At 36.3% G+C, this 14,202-nt stretch overlaps 2 protein-coding genes and 1 long non-coding RNA gene across 3 annotated transcripts; 1 reads left to right on the forward strand and 2 right to left on the reverse strand.

The window, feature by feature from the left end:
- Positions 1-104: 104 nt before the first annotated feature.
- Positions 105-4,758, reverse strand: LOC111456143 (linoleate 13S-lipoxygenase 3-1, chloroplastic-like). The gene is made up of 7 exons (XM_023097923.1): positions 4,006-4,758; positions 3,588-3,868; positions 2,716-2,953; positions 2,290-2,613; positions 1,789-1,982; positions 1,397-1,698; positions 105-1,319 (listed from the first exon to the last, which is right to left on the reverse strand). The coding sequence occupies exons 1-7, from the start codon at positions 4,379-4,381 to the stop codon at positions 296-298; spliced, it is 2,739 nt and encodes a 912-aa protein (XP_022953691.1). The 5' UTR covers positions 4,382-4,758; the 3' UTR covers positions 105-295.
- On the forward strand, positions 3,680-5,103 carry LOC111456144. Its single transcript, XR_002712700.1, has 2 exons — positions 3,680-3,762; positions 5,011-5,103. It is a non-coding gene; the product is annotated as an uncharacterized LOC111456144 (long non-coding RNA).
- A 5,248-nt stretch (positions 5,104-10,351) lies between these two features.
- LOC111456188 (subtilisin-like protease SBT1.4) lies at positions 10,352-12,919 on the reverse strand. Its single transcript, XM_023097981.1, has one exon. The coding sequence runs from the start codon at positions 12,873-12,875 to the stop codon at positions 10,557-10,559; it is 2,319 nt and encodes a 772-aa protein (XP_022953749.1). The 5' UTR covers positions 12,876-12,919; the 3' UTR covers positions 10,352-10,556.
- Positions 12,920-14,202: the final 1,283 nt, after the last annotated feature.

The raw sequence follows: 14,202 nt of genomic DNA on the forward strand, positions 1-14,202 counted from the left end.
GCTATATATATCAAACATTTACTTCATGTAAATTAAATAAAGTGTTTTTGATAATTTTGTTCGAGGCAAATTTACAATATAAAAACTATATTATAAAATAAAAATTACATAAAGTCTTTAAGTAAACTTAATGCATTTTATACATACTATAGAACAAACTTTATGGCTTATTTTAATATAGTTGATCACATCAATGCTATATCCCTAAATCTAAATATACTCTTTTTAAATATTTAAATTATATCATAATTTTAAATGAATAAGAGTCTTAGGCTCAACAATGGCGGGAGTGGCATCAAATCGACACGCTATTCGGAACTCCTCGGCAAGTGACTCCCGGTTCCGAGCTCGGCGCTAGCAGTTCATACGCCAAAACACCGGCGCCGCATCGGTTCTTCAGCCGTCCGTCGGAATTTCTTCTGTCGATCTCCTTCTCGATGCGTCCGATTTCCGCTGAGAATTCGTAGAATGCCTCCACCATCTCCGCGTCCCCTGTCCAAATCGATGGCTGCTGCCTTTCTCCGAGGTACTCCTCGTCCGGCGAGTGCGTTGACAATGTGTCCACCACCGCCATGAACTTCGTCGCCTGCAGCACGCTTGGCAATGCCGACAAGAAATACTTCTGAGGGTCGTTTAGAAAGATCGCATACTCTGGATCGTTTTCGTCGGGGATCAGCCGCCGCATCAATGGCGGCCGGTTCGGTACGTAGCCTCCGTACGGATACTGGCCGAAGTTCAGCGCTGCGTGTTGTGCCGACGAGAGCCAGATGAGTGTCGTGAGAATCGAGACGAGATCGTCGCTGTTGTTCAATTGCGGCCACCAGGTTTCATGGCGGAGATCAGCGTGCCCTACATTGACGGACTCCCTGTACCAGGTCTGCAACTCTTCATCTTCGCGGATGATATTGGCGTTTGGATAGTAATGTGTCACATAGGTCTTAACCCAACTCTCGATTGCGTCCCAAATTAGAAGTCCATCGCTAGCGTATGGATAGTCCTCGATCAAAAGCTTGAGTCCATGGGGCTTTGTGGGGTCCGGTTCGGCCATTCCCCTGCGTATGAGATCGGCAGGAAGACCTTCCATGTCGAAGCGCCAAAAGTTCTTGTACGCCGCAGCGCTGATCTCCATGCAGTAGCGGCCTGGAGTGAAGCAAGACTCGATCACTCCTTCGCCGTTGATCAGGCTTTGGCGCGCCAATGCATTGATCTCCATTGTGTATCGCATGTGTGGGTCTAAGAGCTTGAAGATTGGGTGCATTGCGCTTAGTTGCCTATGTGCTGCCAGTATAAATGGCTCTAAGCTCGCATGCGTTCTCAACCTGTGATCAACAGTAAGCCATTTTTAGTCATCAGAAAGCTCAATCCCTCTCTTCTTTTTAAGAGTTCGCTCAATTACCAGTGGTTAACAAGTTGATGAACTCCGGCGTCGTTGGAGCAGACGTGAGCCTTAGCGAGCTGCCATATCCAATTGCTTGTAGCTTCAACAGGTGGAGTCACGACACGCTTCGATCGAGAACTTGGCGCTGTTGATGGAAGGCTAAGCTCTATGGCGATAGGTTTGAGAGTTCCAAGTGGAGTCAAGAAGAAGATTGTGCGAGTTGCATATGTTTTCCGGCCGTCGAGAGCGTTGATCCGATCAATAAATGGAAGGTAAACATCATGGTAATCCACTATGAACAATTTTTTTTCATCCAATGCCTGTAACAATCAAAGCAATTTGAGGCAAGATATTGTTAGGATTTGAAAAAAATCAGAGTGATGGGTCAACATCTTGGAGTAATAATTCACCTGCTGCACAGTCATCCCATTAAGTTGGCCAAGAATGTGTTCTTCTTTAAGGGCAGATTCCTGTGGACCATAAACGTCGGGATCAAGGTTGCTCACTGGAGGGAAAACCTTGAGCCTCTCAATGTTGACTGGGTTAACTCCTGCTATTGCTTGGCGGCCAAATTCATCATCTCGTAGCCAGGCAAACTTGTCCTCTGCAATTGACATGACACACAAATGGTCAAATTTATGAATGATTGGGTTTGTCAATTTGCATATGGCAATGCCTGTCAATGAAGGTAGCTTTCTGAGTTTACCAAAGTTGAATAGATTATTCTATTTCATTAACTGGGATTAATCCAACTCTGTAAAACAGTTTATTTGAATCTTCATTAGAAAAGTAGTCTATCCCCATCTAGATTATCTAATTAGATGAGCTTTTGGCAAACTACAGGTATGATGATGCTAGCCAATTGTATGCATTTATGAGTAATTCTTTTGAAGGCTGATGATATCACTTACTGGAAAGGATCTTGGGTGTGTTGTATCGTAGCAGTCCTTGGCTGGATTCACTTACAACCCTTGGCAGTGGTAGCTTCTTCAGGAGTTTATCTTGTAAGCCTAATTTAAGGAGCACCCCTTTACTGTAAAGGCTGTCAATATCTGAAAACCCATGGAAATCATGTTTATTTGACAGAATGCTGGCTTTGAGAGATGGAATTAAGTTGTAAAGAACTGCCTTAAGCCTCCCAAGAGAGAAAGTGGTTTGCTTAGACTCCTCAAATTGTTCATCTCTTGGCACGTACATGGGTAACGGTTTCTCAACTCGACTCTCTGCTGTTATATCTGTAGTAGTATATACAATTATTAGATATGGCTTTTGTATAGCCTTTGCTAGATATTGTTACTATTGCAAACGTCGGTGTCGGTGTCGGTGTCGGATTTTACCTGTATCGGACGGGGCACGTCCAGTGCGACACCTTCTAGGATATGGAATTTTCTCACCACCAAGCCTTGGGCGAGAAAATTCTATTCCTTTGTCTGGATTTCCCAAGTCGTTGTACACGTCAAAGTCATATACTCGATCAGACAGTTTCCTCTCCCCTTTCCCATCACCTCTAATGTCTTTAAGTTCTTGTTCTCTTAATGCTTTAATCCCTGCAGGCGTCTCACCTGGTAGATAAGACTGCAGAATTGTATAACACATTAGATAACCTTAAAAAAAATCCACAGAACAAGAATAGAAGACAATATGTCATTTTCTAGGAAGGTTCGTTTATAATCGTAGCCATTTTCGATTTGAAATTGTTTTCCCTCATTTATGATTGCTGGTTTGATAATTATTTGGTACTTAGTTTTCTACTTTTGAAAATTGTGCTTGGATTTTACCATTTCTTAATCATACTTTTAAAATTCTGGTTTAGATTTTGAATGATATTAATAGGTGCAAGTGGTGGCCTGTTTAAGCGTAGTTAGGTAGGTTGAGTTCTGGGTCCACAGGCAATCTTATCAAATAGTGTGGCAGATTCAAGACTGTAGAAAGGAATGAAAGAAATGAAAGAAGAGTTTCAAACGGAAAAGAAATGGCTACAAATTTCCCCCATTTCTTTTCACCGCCCAATAGTCTATGTTAAAGAGGATTGTATTGTCATTCATTACAATGACAAGAGGAAGTGGAGTCATTTAAGAACAAAACTATGTAAGAACACATCACATCAGCTTTTACTAGCATTATCTCATAAAGGTCTGTATTATTAGTTGAAGACAAATTACAAAAGCTGAACTGAGAAAGAAAAAGTAACAGGGGTAAAAAAACTTACCTTATTAGAGAAAAATATCCTTTTTGCAGGGTGATCTTTTCTGGACTGAACCCAGGAATTGCAGGGAAAATGAATAGGATCGCTTGCCAATTGCTCGATCGTGATAGTCTCCAAGAAAAACTCCTGCTGGTGCTTGTTGGTAATTGTGATCGCTCCAGGCTCTCCAAAATCCGAGGTCAGTAAAAATTCTGCTATGTAATTTACCTTCTCGACTTTTAGATTAGTTTTCTTTGACCAATCCTTCAATACTGCTTCGTTGCTTTTCTTTGGAGTGTTTGTTTCTTCAATGATTCAAATCAAATTGAGTTAAGTAAAATATAAATCTACTCTAGTCAGGGAAGAAGTAAACATGAGGAAATCTTGAACATAGAACACCCAGAAATTGAAAAAAGAAAAGAGGGAAAAAAAAATGGCTCACTTGGGTCAATTTCAGTGCTGATAAGTTGTAGAACAACATTCTGGCCAATCCTATCAGTGAAAGCATCCAAATTCTTAACAATCGTCTCTTTAATGTCTTCCTTGTTCTTGTTTCTGATAGTTACAACAGCTCTGACCTTGAACTTGACTGGCTTCTCAGCCAAGGGCACAGCCTTAACCAAATCCTCACTAATTGCAGCCACAGGGCCGTTCACAGCCTTCCTTAAATTCATCACAATCCTCTTCTTCTCCATTGGAACAACCCCAAATGGCCTGAACTGCTTCTCGAGATAGCCTCTTTGAAACAACTTGGACTGAGAAACCAAAGATGTTTTGTGAAGAAAAGATGATCCCATAGTTTCATTTGCTAGTGCCATCCTCTCCAAACACACACGCCTTTACTTCTCTCTCCTACTTGTTTTGGAACTGGGAAGTTGGTTTCTTTTGGAGAAAATATAGGGGGAAAACGGAGGTTGGAAGAGAGTGTTCTTAGAGGGAACAAAAGAGTCTAATTGATTGGCCTCGCCACTGGGTTCTCTTTTTTATACAATTTAGAGAGAGAAAGAGAGCAGCTTTTTTCTTTCCCAGATCTCACCGTCCACACGTTTTAAGAGAACTTTTTTCTTTTTACAAGTTCAACGTGTGAGAAATGACTACGAAGACTTGAACCTTCTGATAATATCTTGATATTATTTTTCAAATAGTCTAGTAATAATAATATGGTTTGGTTAAACACTTATAAATGCTAGAAGAAGATTATCAAAGGCTAAAGGATTCATATCTTTAGGCAAAATCATTCAAGCCAACCCTTACATCCTGGTAAATATTAAATAGCTATATATTTATATCTTTCCTATATTTAGCTATATTATTACTAGCATAAATATATTTTAGTGTATATAAAAAAACACGCATGTATATATAGTGGTTGTTGAAGCCTTGAATAGCCCATTTAAAGCTCTACTAAAACGTTGGGTGTATTGGTCAATTTTTGTCATTTTTGAAGAGTTTGGGTATACAAACTAATCGACTACCCCGAAGATTGGTCGTTTACGTGGAGCAAGCAGACTCAACATTAAAAAAATGGTACTAGAATGAAAGAAAAAGAAAAGTAGAAGAAAAGAAGAAGAAACAAAACGAATAACAATGAGGAGAGGGAGACAGAGGAAATGGTCCAAAAAAATTACATGAAGACACTGTCTTTCCAAGGTGTTGTTGCTTGCTTCTCTTTTTTCTTTTGTCGGTTAGGTTGGATTCGAGTTCGAGTTCTTAATGAAGTGAATGTCCGACTGATGTGTCAGTTTTACTACATATAAAGCTAACTTCAATAGAAAACACCCTCAAACATGTTGGATTAGTTTGAGTTCTTAATCAAACTAATGATTAATTGGGTCAGTTTTACGGTATATAAAGCTTACTCCGATAGAAAACACCTTCAAGCCTATTGAGTTGGTTTGAGTTCGTAATGAAGATAATGACTGACCGATGTGTTAGTTTTACTATATATATACACATATATATAATGTCAATCCCAATAGAAAACACCCTCAAATTTATTGGGTTGGTTTGAGTTCTTAGTGAAGCTAATAACCATTTGATGAGTTAGTTTTACTATAAACAAACCTAACTCCAATTGAAAATATCTTCAAAACTATTGACCGAAGTCGATTCGATTCATTTATGTTGGTCGACTTGATTTTTCAGTCTCCAATGCCCATCTTACTAAAGACTATATAGACATGCTATATCTGGAAACGTGTTTATTTTTAATACTTATGTATTTAACTAGCTACGTCTAGTTGCCACTTTGAGAGATATTTTTAAGTCGATAATGACGAGTTTGCCACTTTGGAAGATGTCTTTAAGCCGGTAATGACAAGTCAAACTTTTATTTATTAGTACGACATGTTAGCCAATTTACTCCATTTTCATAAACATCTTTAAACCAAATTTCTAAAAAACCATGCTGGGTCATTCCAAGTAATTCAAAAGCTACTCATTTGAAGTAGCCAACCATTTGTATGTCCATTTCTTTTCATATTATTAAATCTATATAGCCACGTGTTATCGTTTTTTTTTATTTATTTAAAATTATTATTATTCACTTTACTTTTTAATAATTATCATTTCTTATACTTTAAAGTCATAATCTTTATCATTACGATTTCCCAATCATTATCGCATAGCCAGCTAAGATAATAAAATCTTCCCTAATTTTATAATTAAACACACACATATTTAGTTTTTTTATTACTTAATTCTAAATTAAATTCTGATGCACTATGATTAGGGCCCACCTTGCTTTGTAGTTTAAGAATGATGATTTGAAAAGTATAATTATTTTATTATTATTTATTAAAAAAAAATAATATAATATTCTCTCTACTAATTTTCAAAATATTTTTAAAAACCCTATATTAAAAATAGCTTAAACTAATAAAAATACATTTAATCGTCTCAAAAATTCATTAATATTTTAAACTTGATAAGAGTTCAAAAATACCTTTTAAGCTTTCAAAAAAAAAAAATTTAAATATGGTAGCATTAATTTTGAAGGGAATTAATAATACCTTATTTAAAAATTACTTTAAAAACTTTTAATAGAATTTAAAACACATCCTAAAATTTAAAAATATTTTTTTTAAAAAAATAGTTCTTGTGTTTTTAGAAGTTTCGTAAATACTTTAAAAAAATTAAAAACTACAAAAAAGACATTTTAAATACTTTTTTATTTTAAAATATTATTTTATGGAATTGTCATTAATACCCTTTAATTTTAAGAATGATTTATAAGAGGTAAATAAATGGTTTCCATTTATATATTGACATTAAGATCTTTTTAATATTTTTTTTTATAAAGGTAAAGAGTGTTAATACTACTTTTTAAAAATTTATAAATTTATAGATATTTTTATTTCACAAGATAAAATTATTAATGAAATTTTTTAAAATTTGAACGGTATTTTTGCATAAATACTAAATTTTTTTATTCAAAACTGTATTTTTAAAATTATTATTGAAAATTTTGAATGTTAAAATATATTTTTATTAATTTATCCTTAACAAAAACCCGAACATCAATCCTATATCATACGGGCCTGAGAAGCTTTTGTAGAACGTAAGCCCAGCAAGACGTGGGCCCTGAAGCCCATTAGCGAATTTTAACGGGCCCTTGAAATTGACATCTTGGCCCACTTATTTCTAACTTCTGAGCATGACAAATTAATATTATCTCATCATGAATCAAGAATAAATAAAAAATCTGTAATTAGCTTGCAAATTAAACTAAGAGGTAATTATAATTAATGTAAAATTAATGAGTGGGTTAATCATCATCTAAATGATTAAGTAATTAGCATTTGTTGGATATGATCCATTTTCAATTATTACTATATATGTACTTTTGTTTTAAATTTAAAAATCTTGATAACTTCTCGGTCAAATTCCCCCGAGTCATATAAATAATGTGTTGACTATGTGATAGCTACGTTTTATTGACATTTGTATAAAATTTCTAAAATTTTGAGGCTCAATAAAAAAATGATACATGAATGAATTAAGACCACGTTCGAATAAGAGCAATCTTGATAATAGAAGGACTATAAAAGGTTTAAAAGAATTGAAAGTCGTTATTTACACCAACATCATGCACCTTTCTTTTTGGTGGCTCAATCATAAGAACTTCATAGTAATGTTGCTATGTTGTAGAGGAATGTCAAAGTCATCACGTGTCGAATCCGCATACTTATTCATGCTCGTAGTTTGATCAGAGGTCAACAAGTGTGATCTCGTAGAAGAACATAAGCTATTCATGCTCATAGTTTGATCGGAGGTCAACAAGTATGATCTCGTTGAAAAATATAAGTCATCCATCTCAACGTGACACGTGAATTGCTCAATAATACTTCACTATTATCATAGATGACAAAAATAACTTAGTAGTCGAGAATGTTAGAACTACAAGGTGAGAGGTTCAATTCTCGGTACTAAAATAAATGATTATGACATCGTAATAAGCTCGATTAAAGGAATGATTATATAAAGCGAGAAGCGCCAAGAACAGGAACAGCGGAAGAAATCTCCATTAGAATCCTTTTAAGAAAGCCATTGAAACCGCCATTGTCTTTGCCAAACAACTCATTCATCTTTTTCACCTTACAATCGCATCGGACCTTCATCAACCACTTTCTCATTCGAACTTCCCTAATCGACCTCCAAATCACCGCCGCTCGTGGCGGCCTTCTGCCACCGAGGCGGGCCGTCGACAGCTTCTTCCTCCGCAGATGGATCCACCGGCGCAACGGTCGACGGTGGCCGGAGAGGAGGAGGGGTTGAGCCTCGTCTTGTAGCTGTGATTCATAAGACTGAGCCATGGGGAAGTGTGGGAGAGATTTGAGGGCTGCGGCCCTATTTATAATGTTTCTTTGGGGATTTTGGGGAATTGTTTGGACTTTGTGAAAATTAAATTAGCCATTTTATTATTTTGGGGTTTGCAAGTTGGTTTTTGTTTAATGAATCAATTAGCTTTTGAGTGAGAAAAAAAAAGTTCATATATATATATATATATATATAAACTAGCTCTAATTAGCCTTTATATTCTATTTTCTTTTTTATAAATTTAAGTTTTAAATACTATTTTCATACTTTTTATTATCATTTTTTTTTTTTTGTTAATTTTGATCACGAGCGAGGAAGCAGTCCCACATGGGAGGAAGGAAAGAGTGTGGTTGGGGAGAAGAACAAACCATCATTTATAAGGGTGTGGAAACCTTTCCCAGCACGTTTTAAAGCTTTGAGTGGAAGCACGAAAGGAAAATCCCAAAGAAGACAATATCCGCTAGCGGTGGGCCTGAGTCGTTACAAACGGTAGTTATATTTATGACTTTATTATTCACACCTATTGTATACTTTTTTTAATTATATATACAAAGAGAATTTGTGGGATGAGATTCAATCTTGGAAAGGCTTTTAAATGTTGAACTATATTATGATTAATTATATAATATTTCTCGATGAATTAGATTTGTTCAAATCTTAAAATAATGAAATTATTGATTAGAAAAGTAATACCCAATTCACCTAATTCGATAGATGACTTGATTCACTTAAAATATGAATGAATTGAGTTTTAAAAAGTTTTTGTTATTATTTATATAATCACAATAAATCACTAACTTTATAATTATTCATACATGTTAAAATATTAAAGATTAACTTTACGATACAAATGATATGAATTGATTGGTTTTATCGAGGTCAAGATCTAGTCTTTATTTGGTCATAAGGATACTAGTTCTTATTAGATTAGAGGCAGCTGAATTTATTACATGAAAATTGAATTTGGTCGTATTTATTTATTTTTATCTTTTTTATTTAGTTTTACAAAAGTCTTTATTTATTTATTTTTATTTTTATTTTTGCTATAATCAATAAAGTCTTTCTTTGTGGCTCTCCCTTCTTTAGTTTTGCAAAATTAAAGAATTTTCATACCAAATCTCAACAACAAAGTCAGCTAAATGTTTTCCTTTTGTTTCATTGAAAACAAAGAAATATGATAAGAACAAGTTGGAAGGAGACTTTTTTTTTTTAAAGTAATTAAATACTATTACTTAGCCAATCATCGTGGCACCAAGTTAGAAGAGAGAAAGATTTGGTCCTAGGCATGAAAAAAGACATCAAAAACACATTGAAATGAGAGATTTTGAGACATTATAAATGTAAAATAGAAGGATTAAATGTTTGAACATAGATTCTACGTAGTTCCTTGATCTTCCTAATTTGGGCTATATTCGTATGATTTCATTAACATTTGGATTAAGAAAAAATGGAAGAAAACACATAAAGTTTAGCCCAAATTGAAAGTAAAAATTAAAATGAAACATGAAGTATATAGGAAGGAAGGAGGTTTAAAAGAATTGATAACCAAATCCATTGGTTAAATGCAACCTTACTTCTGAAGTGTTCTAGATGGCCCAATCCAACTACTTAAAGAGACTTGAGCATTTAGCTTTAAGCATATCAATTTCAAAAAGAAACTGAAAAATGAAAGCCCTAAAGAGAGGGAGGGGGGAGGAAAGTATGCAGAAATTTCATTTTCATCCAAACAGAACTTGGATGAAATTTCATCCCAATGCTTCAGAAGAATTCAAGAAATTAGAGAAAGGATGAAATTTCAGTCTGGCTCCCCCCTCCTGATTCAACTGTGTTTCAACTATCAAGCAGCAAGAATCTATTTTAATGGAGAGATTAACCTCATAAGACTAAGATCCTGCTTGAAATTCATTCCAAACATGTCCAAAACAGTTTCTCAGATTGTCTTGAGGAGGAGGAGGAGGAGGATCATCAAATGAAGCCAATAATTTTCAGATTCAGAGATGAAGCTACGCTACCCATTAGGGAAGATTATTATAAAGCTTCATATATTGTTTCATATGGAAGGATTCAGAACAATCCAAATGAACAGTGCAATCTCCTAACATTGTACTGTACAGAAAGAGGAGAATGTTGCACTCTCAAAGATCCTACTCAAAACTCAAAACCAATAAATGATACTTACATCGAAGCTATGGATGCAGTGTTGAATGAGACAGCAATTGGACTCCTAACGATGTGACTTCCATCACTCCATTGAATTGATCCGAAGCTTGCTGAGTTCTTGAATCCACTGATTTTGGTGAATGTAATCTCATAAGACTGTGTTGTCTTCTTTGCGCTGAACTCCAGTTTGTTTGGAAGAACACTGATTTCAACGCCTTGTGGGGCTTCTACTTTCACTTCATAAACAGCATCGGCTTCATCTCCTACATTTGTGACAGTTCTTGTATATTTCACCACCTCCTCGCCGTTGGAAGTGAACACGACCGCGAATGATGGGTAGTTCAGATTGCCGGGATTGCTCAATTTGTGTTCACATAGGTTAGAGTATGAAGAATCCTTCACGAAAACAGCTATTTGTCTAGAATCGTAACCGATTGAGCAGAGAAATGAAACGTAGTCCTGAGGATTGAGATCATATATCAGGCCTGGATTCAGAGCTTTGTTGGGATCGATATGGCCGCCGCCATGGACGAACGGATTTGAGTCGTTGCTGGTGGAGAGATCTTTGATTGGGCGGCCGGAAGTGTCCAAGGAGTAAGAAGTGGTGATCAGAGCAGATTTGATTGCTGCCGGTGTCCATGTCGGAAAAGCCTTCCGGAGCAATGCAGCGACGCCGCTGACGTGAGGGCAGGACATTGAAGTTCCAGAGATGATATTGAACTCAACTCTTCGAGTATCGATGCTTAGACTAGACGGACTGTTGTAGCCGCTCCAGCCAGCCAAAATGTTAACTCCTGGAGCTATAACGTCCGGTTTCAGAATCTCCGCCGTTCGGTAGTTCGGACCACGGCTGGAGAAGGCGGCGACTCTCGGAGACGGCGGCGAATCGCTAATAATAGTTCCTCGAAACACGATTGTTGCAGATGGATTCGGATCCGAATGGATGTAGTCTCTAAGCTTGTTACCGGCGATTTCTCCAATCATTGTTCCCGGAATAAGATGAGAATCTGCTAAGAGCTCTTCGCCGTTTTCCTCCGTGTTGGCGAGTATCACACCAAGACCACCGGCGGATTTCACGGCGCTTCCTTTGGCGACTCTGGCGTTCCCTCCTCGATCGCACACGACAATTTTCCCGGCAACTTTTGACGGATCGAGGGATCCAGAATAACAATACCTATTACCGCAATCTCCACCGTAGACCAGCGGAAGTTTGGAATCGCCAAGAGGATCTCCGGAGTAGAGAGACACGCCGCTGAAAACCCTACCGTCTCCAAGAATCACATCGGCAAGAAACTCCCTGTCAATTGTGGATGCACCAACAGTGAGGATCCATGGAGCGATATTCACAGCCGTGTAAGGACCGGGACCGGAGTTTCCGGCGGAGCAAGAGACGACAATGCCGTGCTGCATCGCGCCAAACGCTCCGATTGCGATAGAATCTCGATAGTAGGCAGGGGCACGGCCCGAGGATCCGACTGAGAGAGAGATGATGTGGACTCCATCGGCAATCGCCTGATCCATAGCGGCGAGGATGTCAGAATCGTAACAACCAAATTCCCAGCAGATCTTGTAGGCAGCGATACGAGCTCTGCTCGCCATGCCTCTGGCTTCTCCACGAGCGTATTGGAAAAAACTAGCATTCTTAACGAACGAACCTGCAGCCGTAGAGGCCGTGTGAGTTCCATGGCCATCCGAATCCCTAGCAGATTTGAAATCGGACAAACCGTGAAGCGGTCTTCCTATATTAGATTCGTATCCGTGAAAGAACGCTCTCGCACCAATAATCTTCCGATTACAGGTCGTAGCCGAAAATCCCTCCCCAGCCTCGCAGGTTCCTTTCCAACTTGCCGGCACCGGAGACAAACCCTCATCAGAGAAACTCGGCCGCTCCGGCCAAATTCCGGTATCAAGAACGCCAATAATCACATCATCCGCATAATTAGTGTCAGGCCAAAGCCCTAGGTTATCCGCCAGACCTAAAAAATGAGGCGTCCGAGTCGTATGAAGCTGACGCATCCGATCCGGAATCACCGAAACAACACCTGGAACACGACGCAACTCCGCCGCCTGAGCATCCGTGATGCGTGCGGCGAAACCATTAACGGCACGTTCGTAGTTGTAAAGAAGCTTCCTCGGACGAGAAGAAGGAGAGAGTGAATCGAGAATTGACGAGTGCCAGCGATAATGAGAGGAGAACAGAGAAGGCTTCTCCAATTTAGATACGTGAACGATAAAAGTCTCTTGCTTATCCGGCGATCGAGAGAAAATTACAGGGAGAAAACAGAGGAAGAAGAAGAAGAAGAAAACAGAAGAACATCGATGGAAATTCGCCATTGAAGAACCTTGTTCTGTGATTGGAGATGAGAAGTCCGAAGCCCACTGGAGACTCAAATAAATTTGATAAACCCATTACAACTTTATTAGGCCCACTTTATTCCACGTCAGATTATTCTTTTTTTTTTTAATTACTATTTATAGATTTATTATTAATGTACGCGATTGTGTTACGTATTTCACGAGTCCCATGTGTCATCTTAAAATATTATTTCTCTTTTCCAGATTTTAAATTATTACATTATTAGGTCCGTTCAAAACCCCGCCTTTTTCCTTTTATATTTTTTTTTAAATATTCATTTTCATTATTTTTTTTAACGAATACTTTATATTAAAAATTGTATATAAAACATCCCATTCTACCTATATAATTTATATATATACACCTAAATAAATAAATATAATTATCGTCCCAAGCTCTATATAATTAGAGAGAATTTTCTTTTCGCTCATTCCTTATTTTAATGGAGATTCTCGTTCTTTGACCCCTACAGGACTTTGGACCTATAGGTTAAATAGACATTACGCTGACTGCTTATCTTGAACTAGTAGTTGATATAGACGATAATTATTTAATTTTTAAATTTTTCTTAACTATAATTTTATATTATCCAGAATAGTCTTGACTCATTTATATACTATTTTTTTTAGATAGAAGATTCTTTACGAAAGAATCTCTGATTCATTATAAAGTTTTAATATTCCATTCTCAAAAATTTTTTTTTTTTTTTAAATTTCAGATATATATGAATTTGTTATTATATTATACATTTTAAATAAATAAAAATTTGTTATTATATCGTCAATAATCCATGATAAATTACCCTTTTAATTTAAAAAAAAAATCAAATTGATAATTAAACTTTGATATAGTTAAAAAAAAATATACAATACAATCAATTAAGATAAAGCTAGGATAAAATTAATTATTAATCATTAATTAGCCCTCGTCTAATTATTCAAGTTTCAACATATTAATTTAGTCTTTTTATTGAGTTATATGACAAGACAGTTATATTTATCTAATATTTAATATTCTCTCAACAATTTAGGTTGTTGAGCTTTTATATTTACAAATAACTAAATATTTTTTAATAATTTTATAACTAAATTTATTGAAATATATTTTCCAATAAGAAATCACAAATTCAATTTTTTAATTCATATGTGCTAAAAAAAAATTTAATTAAATAAAAGCATGCAATACTAATAAATAAAATAAATAGCAAGCTTTTTTTTATCAAACAAAACATTTAAGGGTCACGAGACCAGAGAAATTGAATTATAAGCACTTATTTATTTGAGACACAGATTATAATTGATGAGA

Source organism: Cucurbita moschata, unplaced genomic scaffold (genome assembly GCF_002738365.1).
Source record: "Cucurbita moschata cultivar Rifu unplaced genomic scaffold, Cmos_1.0 Cmo_Scf00018, whole genome shotgun sequence".
Classification (NCBI taxonomy): Eukaryota; Viridiplantae; Streptophyta; class Magnoliopsida; order Cucurbitales; family Cucurbitaceae; genus Cucurbita; species Cucurbita moschata.